The sequence below is a fragment of the Salvelinus fontinalis genome, unplaced genomic scaffold (genome assembly GCF_029448725.1).
Source record: "Salvelinus fontinalis isolate EN_2023a unplaced genomic scaffold, ASM2944872v1 scaffold_1666, whole genome shotgun sequence".
Lineage (NCBI taxonomy): Eukaryota > Metazoa > Chordata > Actinopteri > Salmoniformes > Salmonidae > Salvelinus > Salvelinus fontinalis.
In genome coordinates this window covers 398-17,753 of record NW_026601875.1, presented here as the reverse complement: position 1 = coordinate 17,753, position 17,356 = coordinate 398, and the positions used below count along the sequence as shown (strand labels likewise).

The 17,356-nt window shown below is 43.4% G+C and overlaps 1 protein-coding gene across 3 annotated transcripts; it reads right to left on the bottom strand.

The window, feature by feature from the left end:
- Positions 1-4,753: 4,753 nt before the first annotated feature.
- Positions 4,754-15,798, bottom strand: LOC129849770 (uncharacterized). 3 transcript variants are annotated; one of them, XM_055916526.1, is made up of 6 exons: positions 15,718-15,798; positions 12,385-12,535; positions 12,201-12,257; positions 5,803-11,757; positions 5,583-5,658; positions 4,754-5,462 (listed from the first exon to the last, which is right to left on the bottom strand). In XM_055916526.1, the coding sequence occupies exons 4-6, from the start codon at positions 7,765-7,767 to the stop codon at positions 5,356-5,358; spliced, it is 2,148 nt and encodes a 715-aa protein (XP_055772501.1). In that variant the 5' UTR covers positions 7,768-11,757; positions 12,201-12,257; positions 12,385-12,535; positions 15,718-15,798; the 3' UTR covers positions 4,754-5,355. The 3 variants fall into 3 exon arrangements, with proteins under 3 accessions (XP_055772501.1, XP_055772503.1, XP_055772502.1); XM_055916528.1 differs by having other exon boundaries at positions 5,803-10,677; XM_055916527.1 differs by having other exon boundaries at positions 5,803-9,345.
- Positions 15,799-17,356: the final 1,558 nt, after the last annotated feature.

The following is a 17,356-nucleotide window of genomic DNA, read 5'->3' as shown; positions in this document are numbered from 1 at the left end:
CGATAAGCGCTCCTGCATGTCTGCTATGGTCTTCTCTTGTGCAGTGCATTTCTCAGAAGTAGCAGTGTTTGCACGTTTAAGCTCTTCGATACTCTTGTATGCATGATTCAGAGAGGTCTCGAGGTCAACTATTTTTGATGTGTTTTCGCGTATCATTTTCTCCAGACCATCGGCTCTTTCGTTTATCTTTGCAGAGACAGCATCGATTATGTTAACCTGTAGTTCGCGCAAAGATAATTCTTTCTGTGTCTTTTTGGGTGCAGGACAATTGACTGGATTTTCAGAATCAACCGAATGTCCAGAATCCTCAATTTCTTCTCCTGAGGAGTCAGGTGGTGGTTTTTCTGCAATGTGTAAGTGCTCAGCTAGCAACTGCCTTCTCCTCCCTTTGCTCTTTCGCACATTTTTTTCTTCCATTTCTCAAAGTTTCAGATCACATTAGCGGTCAAATAAGTGTTGTTCTCTATTGTGTTTACTATAAGCCAAGTTCTGTTACATTTAAGTAAGTTCGAGAGGGATAAAAGTTAAGGTTACTCGGAGCAAGCTGAAATCTCGTCTGCACTCTCCGCCATCTTCAGCCGAAGTTTTTTACCCTATAGTGATCCACTGCTTTGCCAGCAAATCGTCTTGAGTGTGTCTCAATGGAGTCAATCAAAGTTGTTGCTTTCTCATACAGTGCAAGGTAGCTTTCGTCATTTCTGCTGTTTACCCCACGTGCTGGATAACTGGGCACTGATTAGATTTAGCTGGTGTGCTGTTACAGTTACAAAGTGGAGGTGGGTTTGGCAGTTTTGATGTGCTGTGAATTTTTCAATGGCTTTTCTCCAGTTCCTAAATCCTGCACTAATGAAGGCAGCATCTGCTCTTTGGCCAAAATATGGCTGGCTTGAAAACCCTTGACTACAGTGAACACAACACTCCTTTTATTGATGGATTATAATGTAGCCAGGGGAAATCGCGAAACCATCTCTCTTGAAATGTCAACACTCTGTTGGCAAGAGTTTGCGGTTCAATAAATTGTGGGTGTGGCTGCTATGGTTTTGTGCCATCACTGAGGTAACTGGACAATGCTGTGCCACTGTCTCCTATACTGGTGCTGCTGGCAACAAGGTTGACACCTGGTCTTGCCGTGGCTGTGACACTGTCCTCTGAAGTTTCTCTCCCTGGCTCTTTCACCACCCTCATAGTCTGTCTCCTAGAAAATAAATAAGATGTTTGCCATTCTCCTAACTACCGGTACCCAGAACTACACAATTAACCACAACAGCAATACCATTGCCTTAAACACATTTTAGTTCAGTCACCAGTTTAAGTTGAGAGTGGGGGTATCCATGGCATTTTCCAATTATGCCCCTATTTTACAAGTCTAAAAAAAGAGAGAACCTTTCATTATGTTGCCAAATAAAGACTCAACAATCTTACCTGAGACTCTCTGTCTCTGCCAGTCTGTCCCTGCCCATCTGTCCCTAGTTCTGTCTGTGTGCCGTCTGTTGCCTGCTCTGCCTAATGACATCATTGTGAAACATTTCCATTAGCATTTCACTTCTTTCTTATTAACATTTTATCAACTAGTATTTGAGATATTAGGCTACTAGGGTTCTTACTTTGCATTTTGGTGTACTGAAAAAAATACTCTGATGTCTGTCTTTTTTCTGCCATTTTTCTACCTGGCTGTGTGTGCAGGTTATTTACAGGAGCTGGGCTTCTATCATTCTGAAAGGACTTCGATCTAAAAGGTAGCTAGCTAGTCAGCTAGCAAATGTGAAATGAATTACACTGACAAGGGTTGACAGATGTATGAGTTCACCATTTACACAAGGTATGCTGCAACCTTTTGTAATTTGAATAAAGTTTGCTTTATATTGTCTGGCTTCCACAATAGCTGAAATTGCATATAATCTTTGCCATCGTCAGTTTCCTCCAAGATCGGCACATAGTTGCTTCAAAGTCCCCTAGCGACAATTTAGCTTTTGCAAAGAGACCATTAAAGATATTTAAGATAATGGTAGAAGAGAGTAGATCTGTTCAGTTTATCGCTAACCTTATCACAGGGACTTCGAAGCACTACAGCTGGATGCTGATCTTGGAATAAACTGACAATAGCAAAGATTCCATCTCTGATTGTCACAATGATGGGCAAGTCAATCACCACCTAACTGATTCCACCAAAGGATCAGAGGGGAAAGAAAGCTTCAGCGAGCAAATTGAACATAAATCCAATCCTGCAACACATTGAGTCCTTCCATCCCCATATCAGCCACTACAGATGAGAGCATGCCCCACATCGCCTCTACCTCCCTGATGACGTCAATATTTGGTCATTTTGTCAATCTAAAGGCACAACCCGAATTCGAGACAATAATAAGAAGCGTTATGAGGGACGTAGCACAACTCCACACGCATATACATTTGAAGAGGATCCCTGGGCTTTGATGGAAAGTAAAGGGGTTGCAGAAGGAGGTGGAGCTGGTCAAGCGTGGTGCAAAGACCACTATCTCACAATCAATCGCCAGCCACCATATACAATTACATATAGCATCTTTGTTTAAGTTTGTCCATTTTAAGAGGCCTCTTTTTGCCATAGATGGCATATGTCCATAACTGCACCCGCTGAATTGGCCTGGTTTTTATTGGATTGCTCCTCAAGCGGCCATGACAGAAGCCAAACGTGAGTTTGCTTGGGGGTGTGGTTTGATGTGGGTGTTCTTGAGTGTGTCCTTGCCACCTTCAAGACCCAGGAGTAGAGATCAACACCAGGGCAAAATGGAGTGTTAAAAAAATATGTTGTTGTTATAGTTTACTCATGTTCTCTGTACCAGACAACACAGTGCCTAACATCTCTTTGCTCTAAAATAAGACCTTGTCCAAGGACAGGAGTTTTCCCTGGTCAGTTCATGTGGTTCATGAAAACCTCCTTACCCTGCTCATACTTTACAGATATGCCGCTGGGTCAAGGTCAGATCCCATCCCTTTAGCATCACTGTGCTTCCTCTATGTATGAAGGGAGTGAATACTGAATATACATTGCTTTTACACTCTTTGGTTTACTGCTGCTGGCGAGTGTATGTAGTGACCCGCAGTCTAAACTCAGGGTCACTCTCAAATTCCAAATGGGGTTTGAAGGCATTTGTCGGTCCACTTCATCCTCGCACAGGAGAAATACACTCATGGCTGTGCTTTTAAAGAAGATACATGCTTTTAGTATGGAAAATGTTATCCCAAGAGAGGAGCCAACCCCCAGCTGGCTGGATGTCCTTTGGTTGGAGGACCAATCTTGATACACACGGGACAATGTTGAGCGTCAAAAACCCAGCAGCGTTGCAGTTCTTGACAAACTCAAATCGGTGTGCCTGGCACATACTACCATACCCCATTCAAAGGCACTTCAATACTTTGTCTTCCCCATTCACCCTCTGAATGGCACACATACACAATCCATGTCTCAATAGTCTCAAGGCTTAAAAATCCTTCACTAACCTGTCTCCTCCTCTTCATCTACACTGTGAAATCAATAAGGGATCATAGCTTTCACCTGGATTCACCTGGTCCATCTATGTCATGGGAAGAGCACTCATGTTTTGTACACCCAGTGTATATTACACTGCTTTAATACTGCTAATTAATTTGGCAGACAGCAATGTTGTATTTCACACTAGAAACTCTGAATTCAATATACTGTATATGATTCATCAAGCCCTTCTCTGCCAAGGCAGAGTTAGAGGAAGATGTAAGTACGCATTTCACCTGTTCTACTCAGCGCATGGGATAAATACATTGATTCGATTTTCTGATAGAATATATTTGTTGCCATCTTGAGGCCTTTTCTACCTCTTTCAGGGCCGTGCCAATTAAATAAATATGTGAATGTCATGCAACTTCAGACCTTCTAACACCAATATAGCTTTTGTTGAGCAAGCAAATATCGCCATCAAGTTGACATACATCAATTCACTTTTACTCATTTACACTATTTCTACTATAATATAAAGCTCCATAATGAATATCTTAATACTGCACTATGGATACCATTATATACCCTTATAGAAGTCATAAAATGACTAAGCCTAGTTCATACCCTTCGTGTGCATGTCACGCCCTGGCCTTAGTATTCGTTGTTTTCTTAATTATTTTAGTTAGGTCAGGGTGTGACATGGGGAATGTATGTGGTTTTTGTAGTGTCTAGGGTGGTTGTAAGGTTTAGGGGGTTTATTAGAGTAGTTGGGTTTATGTTTAGTATAGAAGTCTAGCTGTGTCTATGGTGGAGTGTATGTTTCTAGGTAAGTCTATGGTTGCCTGAGTGGTTCTCAATCAGAGACAGATGTCTTTCATTTGTCTCTGATTGGGAGCCATATTTAAGACAGCCATAGGCATCATGCATTTGTGGGTAATTGTCTATGTCAGTATGTTGAACGTTTGTTGCTTGTTTGTGCACTAACGTTTGTAGCTTCACGGTCGTTTGTTGTTTTGGTTAGTTTGTGTATAGTGTTTGTTTCGTTTGTCTTCTTTCTCAAATAAAGAAGATGTATTTTGCATACGCTGCGCCTTGGTCCACTGTCATTCAAGGAGACGACTGTGACAGTGCAACACAAGAACGCTTCACAAAATGCTGATCCTGCGTTCTTGTGTAGAGTGGTATTTGTGTAGCTGCTTGTAGTTATTTCTTGTGTACGTATGTAGGGTATAAACTACGCTTTAGTCCCATGTCATCAAATGAATACCTAAATTAAAATGAACAATTATGAAAGATACAATATTAATCAAAATCTGCAATACAAATGGTTTATTAAAACATCCATTAAAAAGTATGTAAGTGATTGAAAAATAAAATACATAGTTCCTCAAAGCCCAAAAGGTTTAGCACCACTTTCCTAATCGTAAGAGTAGAAGCTGCTGTCGGCCTACCCTCCTTGTAATTCTTTAATTTAGGCTAAATATCTACATCAAATTTAGAGGCTGCAATGGACGTGGATCAATGATTACAATAGGGAGATGGCATCACATCTAAATTGGTTGGGCTTCTTAGCTTATCTTCCTGATCACAGGAGAAGCTGTAGATGTCTGAATGACATTTAGAAGCTCACATTCCTAGTTACAGGAGTGGGAGCTAATAAGGGATCAAAAGACCCAGATGGAATTTTGGTGTTGAGTAGCCTATAGTGGATCTTCCTTAAGGAGTATAAACTAATGGTAAGCTAGTCCACTGACAGCCTGGTTCAAATAGAGCAGCATTAGGGGACTCAAAATGAAAACAGAAATGAACAACAAAAATAAAAATGTTGTATTGAGGCCAGTTGTGGTGTTCTCCTCAGATGTAGCCTGGCAAAAGCAACTGACATGGGCTGCACGTCATCCAGGCTACCCATCAGAGGACCCAGAGGACTTGCAGGTGACCAAGCGTTTCCAGGCCTTCTGGACTCCCCAGAAGAAGCCCCGGATGCCTTTCCTCATCTTGGATAATTTAACTGGCAAGAAGATGAAAATATGTAAGAATTTCAGATGGACAATTGTCTGATAAAACAATCATTTATTACTTCTTTATACATAATTGTCCCATAAGAACATTTCCCCCCAGGAACACTCACTCATAGGTGGAGAATCCACAGCAATGTACATCTCTGGCTGTTCTGTAGTGTCTTTAAGGACAATGCTCATCTTGGACTGTGATCAGAATTCAAAGATGCACAATTAAACATCAATTTCACTTCCTTTACATATTCCTATAATTATACAACTATACTTACTGGTGCCGATATCAAAAAGCACAACCAATGACCATTCAAGAGTAATCTGAGCTTGTCTTACCTTTCTGCCGGTGGCATAATGCACCCCCTCAGATTCCGCATCCTCCACATCATCACTGCATGAATCTTCAAGGTCTGAGGTCTCGTGGTCATATGGGTTGGGCAGTGAGGGTTTCAAGATGGCCAGTAGCTTGTGGGAAACAATGTCAGAGACAATGGAAAGCATCTCCTGATCCTCAAATATATCGTCAATTTTCAAGGAGCGTTTCAAAGGCTTGACCTTCCCAAGGTCAGTGTAGATGGCATCTGCCAGCTTCGATGTCATCTTAGAATTGAAACTTTTTTGCTGGCTTTCCATTTCCTCAATCAGATATTTGGCCACCTCATCATCGAACAATCGGATCAGCTCAGTCACCAGATCACTGATCTGGATGCGCTGATGTTTGTTGGTCCTTTTTGGCACACGGCATATTTTCTTGACAAGCTTCATCAGGACTTCTTCTAATATTAGCTCCCTAATGAAGCTGGTGGAACCGGATGTCACTTGATCCACAGTGGACCACTCCGGCTGTTCAATCTCAGTCTTGATGCTGCTCTGCTCAGCTTTCTTATTCAAAGATTGACGGGTTGTCATTTCATTAAACAAGGCTGTCAATTCTTTCAAGTTGAGTGTAGATTCCAGATTTTTGGTGCCTTGAAGTTTGGATGGTGCATCCATAATTCCGTTTGTGACAAGACAGACAATGTCCTTGTGCAGCTTGGGTGCCTTGTGGCACAGTATCTCCTGTAGGGCTTCCTCTGTGCCATAGCGTTGCATCAACTTTCTATGCACAGACAGCACCAACTGAAAGATGTCTGTTGCCTTCAGGCAGACATTTGCTTCCCTCCACCTGTTAGTCACCCTCACCCACAGAGCACTGGACAGCTTGTTGGTCACATCCTCAACTAGGGTCCAGCTGTCATCGGGTACATTGTTCTCTTTGAGAGGTTTGATACCTGCCTCACACAGCTCTTTTACATGGATGTTCTCGGAAGACATCACTGCTTCTTGAATAGTAGGTGGTTGATTGGCTATGGTTGTAGCCATGATTGTCCTGACCATCAGAGGACAAAGCTTTGCAAACAGTTCATACTGTAGCTTAAAGTTCTCAGAGCGGCTGTCGTTCATGGGTACCTCAGGGATGTCAAGGCCCTGAAATAGCATCTTCCGTACCAGTTTGTCCACTACACCCTCCAGTAGGCAATTAGTAGGGCTCGGGGTCTCATTCCCTCTGTCACTGGTGCTGGAAGGTAATTCTTGCTTCTTGTGAAGGCCATGAATGGCCTCACTTTGCGCAATACAACCCTCAACAGGCAACTCCTCCAATGCAATCGTGTGCACAACCACATTGACATCGTTGGTGTGGGGTTCAATCAAAAGCTTCTTATAGGTTGGGTCTGTGACATATTGTAAAACACCCCCGCCTGTCTTTAAGTTCTGAGCTTCATCTCTAAATGTCCTATCCAGGAGACACAATACTGACTCAGATAGTGGGTCAGTGAACTCCTGGAGCTCTAGGCTGCTCTCAACTTCGAAGGGGCTGAGGCTGCAGCTGATCTGGGAGCTGTAATAAGAAGCTTGCAGCTCTCTCTTGGACTCCAATGTGTCATGCAACTTTGGATATAAGGCATCTGCAATGGAGTCTGTGAGCCGCTCATCCAAACTAACAGAGAAAATATTATTCAGGCTTTTGTTGGAAGCCTCCTCTTTGGTTTTCCTCAGGATGTCCCGCACAGCTTCCCTTGGGGCAGAACCAGAAGTGCAAACATGTCCATTGGATGGTGTCTGGGTGCCAGTAAGGGATTCCTTGATCAAGAAACTCTGGAGTTCAGTGGCCACTTCCTTAGACATCTCCCTTCTGATCTTCTGAACAGCAGGTGTCAGTGTAGCTTTCTCTGAGGTCAAAGGTGTCAGAACTCTGGTTAAAGTTGAGGGGCATCTGAGATGATCACCCAGACCCTCTAAGTCATCAGAGCAGGACACCATGGCAACTTGAAATAAAACCAAACTAATAAGGTTGAGCCATAGCAGATGATGTTGCTGATGCTGCCTGGAGTGTCTCTAAACTAACCTGATTGGAGGCAGCCATCTTTGTTGTTGCCCTGGTAATGATGTTACTCACAGGCTTGATGGAGTAGCTCAAACCGGGATCTCAGGCTTTCAAAGACTCCCTTCACTCTTTCTGCCTTCAGGTCTTCGTCAGTGGCAAATACACACGACTGAACAGCATGGAGAGATACAGGGAGAGGAAAGCCCAAGGGTGAAGCCACATCTGTGATATGGATGGAGGACTCTGAGGGTGTCCCCTCAAGGCGCCTCTGCAACAACTTTATCATCTCCAGGACTCTGGCATTGTCCTGTGGTGAGATGGAGCTCTCTCCTGAGAGGTTCTCACTGTCTAGTGTGTTCTGGATTCCAAGCAGTGTTGTGCTGAGTATCCTCCTGTCATGGGGAAGCACTCCCCTCAGTGCAGAAGAGGACCGGCTCTGTGGTGCTGGTGTGTTGCATGGTGTTGATGCACCAGAGACGTCACTTCCACTGTCATCATCTTTTTTTGGTCCTCATTATAATAAGGATTTCGTTAATGATCTCATCACTGTAGACTTCTAAGTCCTCTGTGATAACATGGGCCGTTGGGGTGGCGACACTCATAGTACGACCCCCAAGAAGTTTGAAGGACGTCTCCGACCCACTGCCAAGAGGGCCAACAGACACACATTGCAGTGTTTCGCTGGATGACGAAGAACAACTGGAGGAGAGATCAAGCAGCTCCTCGTCCAAAGTCGGAGAGGAGGAAAGAATTCCCTCCATTTTCAGGACAGAGATAACATCCGCAAGTGTTGAATCTACAAGGTCCTCACCTAGTGGGCTACTCCTTATGTGGCTGACAAACACCCTTGTAGGAGAATGGGAGACTGTGGTGGGAGATGGAGCGCCCTCCTCACCATTCACACTTCACCGCGGCTCAGCAATTGCTAAAGACTGGGAGATGACCGAACATACAAGTCTGCCAGCACACTCAATAATGGAGGGGAGGGAAACACCCAAAGGGGCTGGATGTGTCAGACTCCCTCCTTGACCATTTATATCTTGGCTGAGGCAGATCGACGAGACCTTAGTAGCAAATTTATTCTCCCGCATAGGGCTGCTGCTAGAGTCAGGTCCAGGAACAGTTGAAATAGAGCTCACAGCCAGGGAGCAAGGAATGTCACTCATTCTGTCTAAAAGCTTGATGGAGTCAGAGGAGGAGGAGAAGGAGTTGCTCCTGGCTGACCTCTGCTTGGGATGCATGTCAGTGGCTGAGATTTTCAAAGTGGTAGACACCAGGGAGCTTCTGCTAGATGAGCCCTGGCTGGAGGGGAAGCTGGTGTTGGTCTCTTCGCTGGAGAGTAAGGAGGAGAAACTGGCCAAGGTCAGTTTGACAGGGATGACATGCCCACAACCTACCACAGCAGATAAGGTTCCAGAGTAGTCAGTGGCAGTAGGTGGTTAAGCAGATTGTGCTTTAGCAGGTGGTGGTTTAGCAGGTGGTGGTTTAGCAGGTGGTGGTTTAGTGTTACACCCCTGAACAAGGGGGGAAAGAATCACAAGAGTGATAGGTTAATGTTTACCCATTGAGAACTTTTAGTGCAATCATTTTACATAAGTAACACATTTTACAGAATAACAGATCTACAGGAAATAGATAGTTTTATTCAAGTCACAACAGTATACACTGTACATCACTGAAACAAATACTATTTTCAAAATAACTGTCAAGTACAAAGCTTTAACTCAGTAAACCATAACTCAATTTATCAACAGGCAATAAAGTGTTTGAAAAACAATTACACAAATAATGCCGCAAAATATCTTATTAAAGCACGTTCATTCACAATCGACATAAAATGGCACCTACGTAGCAGTACCTAGCAGTACGAAGCTAGCTGCAAACGAGCACGGCTCATATTACTCTCTGCAAACTTAACTAACTTCCTCAATATGTTACTAAGACACACCTTAAACACTCTTGACATGTTAGCAAGTTATTACATTTAAATTACTCGTTTTAATCATCAATAACGTACCTGAACAAGGGGGGAAAGAATCACGAGAGTGATAGGTTCATGTGTACTCATTGAGAACCTTTAGTGCAATGAGAAAAAGACCGCGAATTCTCCGTGAATTTGAGTGGAGACCAGAGCAATCAATCTCAGGCTCATAGATTAAGAGCATTTAGTAGATCACAGATTAACACTTTTACCCACGACAACATAAAGTAATCAACATAACGTTTACACATTCCTCTCACAATTCGTACCCTTTGTATGCTTGACGGATTTGAACACAATTATATAAATGTTATCAATCTATCAACTAATACTGAATGCATGATCTTCTTAACCTTAGATGTTTTAAGATCCTCACATACTATGAATTTACTAATACTGTTTAATGTATAACAGGCTATTAGTATTTCCTTTAACCTGTCACATTATCAGATTGGGGCATGGCAGATTGGGTCCTGGTAGAACGTGGCCTAGCAGCCTGTAGGTTTTTATTAGAGATCTGACTGGAGGAAGAGTGTGCTCGTTCCTCACTGGACAGAGAACTGCTGCTACAATAAGTCTGGACAGCAGTGACTGGTTCATCAATGGAGATTGGGGAGAACCTACTGTCAGGACTCTGAGTGAGACAGGTCACATTGACTTTGGAGAGTAGGGAGGTACAGCTGACAGAGCCCTGGGTTGAATCTTCGTTGGTGTCTTTGCTGATGGAGAGCATACTCTCTGCATCACTTTCTGAAGCTCTCAACCTTATAAGGTCAACCAAGGCAGGGATCAGGATGCTATTTACCTCCTCCAATACTGAGCTAGTTATGTGCCCAATCATGAGCAGCAAGTCCCTAACAGTAATCTGTATATATGAACACAGAAAGGTACATCAACGGAATTGATATAGATTTACAGTATGTTGGAAATCAAAACACATGTTAATCCATATCAAATTTAAAAAAAAGTAAATATAACAAGTATACCTTTCATATTTTTTAGCAATTATTCTATATCAAATGTGTGGTCTCCATTGTTGCAACTTAATCATCCTCCTCATCTAAACGTTTTACATTTACCAAACTGGCAAACGCATATCACATCATCCAAATACAGTGGCAAGACAAAGTATATGAACCCTATTGGAATTATCTGATTTTCTGCATGAATTGGTCATAACAGTCTATTTAATCTTCATCTCAGTCACAACAACAGATTAACACATTCTGCTTAAACTAATAACACACAAATTATTGTATTTCTCTTGTCTCTACTGAATACATCATTTAAACATTCACAGTGTAAGTTGAAAAAGTATGTGAACCGCTAGGCTAATGACTTCTCCAAAAGCTAATTGGAGTCAGCTAACCTGGAGTACAATCATTGAGACCAGATTAGAGATGTTGGAGATTGGAGATGTTGGAGATGTTGGTTAGAGCTGCCCTAAAAAAAACACTCAGTTTGCTATTCACAAGAAGCATTGCCTGATGTGAACCATGTCTCAAACAAAAGAGATCTCAGAAGACCCAAGATTAAGAATTGTTGACTTGCATAAAGCTGGAAAGGGTTACAAAAGTATCTCTAAAAAGCTTGATGTTCATCACTCCACGGTTAGACAAATTGTATATAAATGGAGAAAGTTCAGCACTGTTGCTACTCTCCCTAGGAGTGGCCGTCCTGCAAAGATGACTGCAAGAGCACAGCGCAGAATGCTCAATGAGGTTAAGAAGAATCTTAGAGTGTTAGCTGAAGACTTAAAGAAATCTCTGGAACATCCTAACATCTCTGTTGACGAGTCTACGATACGTAAAACACAAAAACAAGAATGGTGTTCATGGGAGGACACCACGAAGAAGCCACCGACTGTCCAAATAAAAACATTGCTGCACGTTTGAAGTTCGCAAAAGAGCATCTGGATGTTCCACAGCGCTACTGGCAAAATATTCTGTGGAGAGATGAAACTAAAATTTTGTTGTTTGAAAGGAACACACAACACTGTGTGGAGAAAAAAAAGCACAGCACACCAACATCAAAACCTTATCCCAACTGTAAGACAGGGTCTTGAAAAAGGGAAATTTATTTTTTTGTACTTTTTCCACCCTGCACTGTGAATGTTTACACGGTGTGTTCAATAAAGACATGAAAAAGTATGATTGTTTGTGTGTTATTAGTTTAAGCAGACTGTGTTTGTCTATTGTTGTGACTTAGATGAAGATCAGATAACATTTTATGACCAATTTACACAGAAGTCCAGGTAATTCCAAAGGGTTCACATACTTTTTCTTGCCACTGTACTTGGATATGGATTTCCCAGGAGATGGGAGACAGGGAAGCAGTAATATGTCTACAGCCCCCAAAGAGTGAAAGCTGGGAACATTAGTCCATTACCAGAGGTGTGTGTGTCTCCATTCCCAGGGGTCTCCAATCTCCCATCTGGCTACCAGGCTAAGAGAGACGGGTGAGAGAGAGAGGCAAATGGATGAAGATACCAACAGAAACACTGAGGTCCTATTGCTGCTTAAGCAACTATGAGTTGATATCAGCCCTAGGAGTGCCGCTGTTCCATCCTTACCTGTCCAATCACCGACCAGCGGATTCGGCGCTCCAGGCGCAGCTCCCTGCACACTTCTCTTTCCAGCTCCTCAAGCCTGGGGCGTCGTTTCACATCCCAAGCCAGTTCGGCCAAGTGAAGGTTCTTCCCCTCTTCCATTTCACTCTGAAACCTTCACATACAAGGGAACATCAAACATGATTTACCTTCATTTTTCTACAACTCAAACTGTCCACCATATCTATTTCTTACTAAATACATAGTTCCCCATTGAAACACCCACACTAGATATGCATGATAGCCACACCACAGTGTATATGACGTAGGCTCATTCAAAAAGAGACATCTCAGCAACAAAACTGGTTGTCATATCAACCAGTTTTGCCCACTTGGAAGGCACTCAATATGTTCTTCTGTTATTTCCCCACATTCTTGTTAGTAAGACCTCTTTATTATTCATATAGCTGACATGTGATAGTGCTGCTGAACCCTTTCACTAACAGACCCAAATCACCAGTCAGTTTGGGTACTCCATTAGTCCATTCTTTAATCTGCCACTGAGCTGGTGTGAGTATCCGGTCTCCGTGACAGTAAGGCTGTTATAGAGCTGACTGTAGGGGCCCTGTATACAGTAGCCTCTCCCTGGAGTCTCCACACATACTATATTACATTACTCTTTACTTTTCCTCTCCACTCGACCTGCTCAAAGAAAACATATCAAACCAATTTTTTGTATATTTTTTATGAATTCCTGAGAGTATTCTCAAATACACCCCAAAGTATTCCAAGAGAGGCTAAATAGGCAACAATTAAAGTCATTCCCCTATGTGCACTTAGGCCAAAAAAGGCCCAGTCAAAAAGTGTGGTGAAAAGCCATGTACTGTGGTGATTCCATGTTCTACTCTCAACCCTTCTCTCATCACATATTGTATTTGACTTTAACTCCACCGTGGTGTGACGGAATGGGATAGAACCCTTCTAACTGACCTCTACTGTTATCTCAAATGGGTTTTTAGAGTTAAAGACAAAAAAATAACCATAAGAAGTCAGGAAAGAGAGAGAGACAGACAGTTCTACAAATAGTACATTTCCCGCCCCTTCTTAATCATCTTTTAATGCATCATCATCATGATTCTATTACAGGCCACCTGCTTTAGCCATTACAGCTCTGTTCTCCGCTCCCATTGGCTACAGGGCTGGCCATGCCTCCAGTAACAGCTCTTATCAATGGTCCAGGGGAATAAAAGGAAACAAATAGTTTTTGTCAAGTGGTTCTTTGGTACCATGGTGACCATGCTGGACTGGATAATATGTTGTGAAAAGCATATTGACCTGGTAGATAGCAAAATAAAAGCATTCATTCACAAATGTCCGTTCACAAACACGATTACAGTACAAATTAAGATTTACCAATGATGTGTAAAAGTTGTTAATTTCTCTGATATAATGTTTTCAATGTACAGTACATAGCCAGTCACAGCTCCCTTTCTTTGTCTTTAATAGACAATATATATGAAATACTGCTTATACGTGCTATGAGTCGTAGTGGATGTTACTAATGGTGTCCAGTGCCAGACTACTGTACCTCTATGCCTATGATCTACTATACTGTGGTCCTTAGCCTAACACCCTTTTAACCCTGTCCTATGGTGCTAACTGATCTGAAACCAGCTTTGGGTAGGTTAATTTCTAAATGTAATCCGTTACTAGTTACCCGTCCACAATTCTAATCAGTAATGTAACATTTGGATTACCCAAACTCAGTATGGTAATCTGATTACTTTTAGTTACTTAAGGATTTATTTCCATTTACGGGGCATTAGACATAGACAAAACGGATTCATTAAACACATTTGGTTTGTCATCATAGTGGTATCTGACTTGTGGTCAGACTCAATCAGGTGGAACAAACTTAAACTTGTGCCTTTTTTCAATGCTGAATTTAATGTAATTTTCCCCAAACATCCTTTCTGAATTTAAAAGTAATCCTAGAAGTAAGCATCTAGTTTTCAAACGTGTCTGTAATCTGATTACAATATTTTTGCTGTGACTAACTGATCACAGTAAAAAAAAAAGAAATTGTAATCAGTTACTCCCCAACCCTGTCTGAACCATGTGAGGCATGTTTTTATCTCCAGGGCTTTGGGCCCATTCCAACTGGCCATTACTGCTAATGAACCACATAAATCACACACATAATTTGTGTTTTAAGAAGCCCCTTGCATTTCCTCAGCGTACGTTGTATTGGGCTCCAGCCAGCTCTCCTCTCCTTTAGTTATGTGGGGCTTCTCTATGTGTATGGTCTAGTAACATTACACTCTTGGTGCTATAGTGTACCTGTGCCACGTTCAATAGCTTTATGTTTGACCTGGATCACAAGCATGTGAGAGAATATATGTTGGATCTCAGGTCTGAGCTCTGATAGGCCAGCCACACCACATGCCTCCGTGGTCTAAAGATGCTCAAACTGCCAACAACATATCAACTGCAACTCTGTTGACTTGCAACTTTTTAGGGTTATATTTTGCATGTTTTGCTAAACAGTTGCACATTTGAGGCCTGCTGGAGGTCATTTTGCACAGCTCTGGCAGTGCTCCTCCTTGCACAAAGGCGGAGGTAGCGGTCCTGCTGCTGGGTTGTTGCCCTCCTACGGCCTCCTCCATGTCTCCTGATGTACTAGCCTGTCTCCTGGTAGCGCCTCCATGCTCTGGACACTACGCTGACAGACACAGCAAACCTTCTTGCCACAGCTCGCATTGATGTGCCATCCTGGATGAGCTGCACTACCTGAGCCACTTGTGTGGGTTGTAGACTCAGTCTCATGCTACCACTAGAGTGAAAGCACCGCCAGCATTCAAAAGTGACCAAAACATCAGCCAGGAAGCATAGGAACTGAGAAGTGGTCTGTGGTCACCACCTGCAGAACCACTCCTTTATATGGGGTGTGTTGCTAATTGCTTATAATTTCCACCTTTTGTCTATTCCATTTGCACAACAGCATGTGAAATTTATTGTCAATCAGTGTTGCTTCCTAAGTGGACAATTTGATTTCACAGAAGTGTGATTGACTTGGAGTTACATTGTGTTGTTTAAGTGTTCCCTTTATTTTTTTGAGCAGTGTATAAATGTTTGGGCGAACAGAGTGGCATAAACAAAGATACAGTAGAAAAGAATGAGAATGAGTAATGCAAAATGTGTAAACTAAAGTGACTAGTGTTCCATTATTAAAGTGGCCAGTGATTTCAAGTCTGTCTATAGGGGAGCAGCCTCTAATGTGCTTGTGAGGGCTATTGGCCTAGAGATAAAATCTGTTTTTCAGTTTCTCGGTCCCAGCTTTGATGCACCTGTACTGACCTCGCCTTCTGGATGATAGCGGGGTGAACAGGCAGTGGCTTGGGTGGTTGTTGTCCTTGATGATCTTTATGGCCTTCCTGTGACATCGGGTGGTGTAGGTGTCCTGGAGGGCAGGTAGTTTGCCCCCGGTGATGCGTTGTGCAGACCTCACTACCCTCTGGAGAGCCTTACGGTTGTGGGCGGAGCAGTTGCCGTACCAGGCGGTGATACAGCCCGACAGGATGCACTCGATTGTGCATCTGTAGAAGTTTGTGAGTGCTTTTGGTGACAAGCCGAATTTCTTCAGCCTCCTGAGGTTGAAGAGGCGCTGCTGCGCCTTCTTCACAACGCTGTCTGTGTGGGTGGACCAATTCAGTTTGTCCGTGATGTGTACACCGAGGAACTTAAAACTTTCCACTACTGTCCCGTCGATGTGGATAGGGGGGTGCTCCCTCTGCTGTTTCCTGAAGTCCACAATGATCTCCTTTGTTTTGTTGACGTTGAGTGTGAGGTTATTTTTTTCCTGACACCACACTCCGAGGGCCCTCACCTCCTCCCTGTAGGCCGTCTCGTCGTTGTTGGTAATCAAGCCTACCACTGTAATGTCGTCCGCAAACTTGATGATTGAGTTGGAGGCGTGCATGGCCACGCAGTCGTGGGTGAACAGGGAGTACAGGAGAGGGCTCAGAAGGCACCCTTGTGGGGCCCCGGTGTTGAGGATCAGCGGGGTGGAGATGTTGTTACCAACCTCACCACCTGGGGGCGGCCCGTCAGGAAGTCCAGGACCCAGTTGCACAGGGCGGGGTCGAAACCCAGGGTCTCTAGCTTGATGACGAGTTTGGAGGGTACTATGGTGTTAAATGCTGAGCTGTAGTCGATGAACAGCATTCTCACATAGGTATTCCTCTTGTCCAGATGGGTTAGGGCAGTGTGCAGTGTGGTTGCGATTGCGTCGTCTGTGGACCTATTGGGTCGGTAAGCAAATTGGAGTGGGTCTAGGGTGTCAGGTAGGGTGGAGGTGATATGGTTCTTGACTAGTCTCTCAAAGAACTTCATGATGACGGAAGTGAGTGCTACGTGGCGGTAGTCGTTTAGCTCAGTTACCTTAGCTTTCTTGGGAACAGGAACAATGGTGGCCCTCTTGAAGCATGTGGGAACAGCAGACTGGGATAAGGATTGATTGAATATGCCCTTAAAACACACCAGCCAGCTGGTCTGCGCATGCTCTGAGGACGCGGCTGGGAATGCCGTCTGGGCCTGCAGCCTTGCGAGGGTTAACACGTTTAAATGTTTTACTCACCTCGGCTGCAGTGAAGGAGAGCCCGCAGGTTAAGGTAGCGGGCCGTGTCAGTGGCACTGTATTGTCCTCAAAGCGAGCAAAAAAGTTATTTAGCCTGTCTGGGAGCAAGACATCCTGGTCCGCGACGGGGCTGGTTTTCTTTTTGTAATCCGTGATTGACTGTAGACCCTGCCACATACCGCTTGTGTCTGAGCTGTTGAATTGCGAGTACTTTGTCTCTATACTGGGACTTAGCTTGTTTGATTGCCTTGCGGAGAGAATAGCTACACTGTTTGTATTCGGTCATGTTTCCAGTCACCTTGCCCTGGTTAAAAGGGCAAGTTTCACGCGAATGCTACCATCAATCCACGGTTTCTGGTT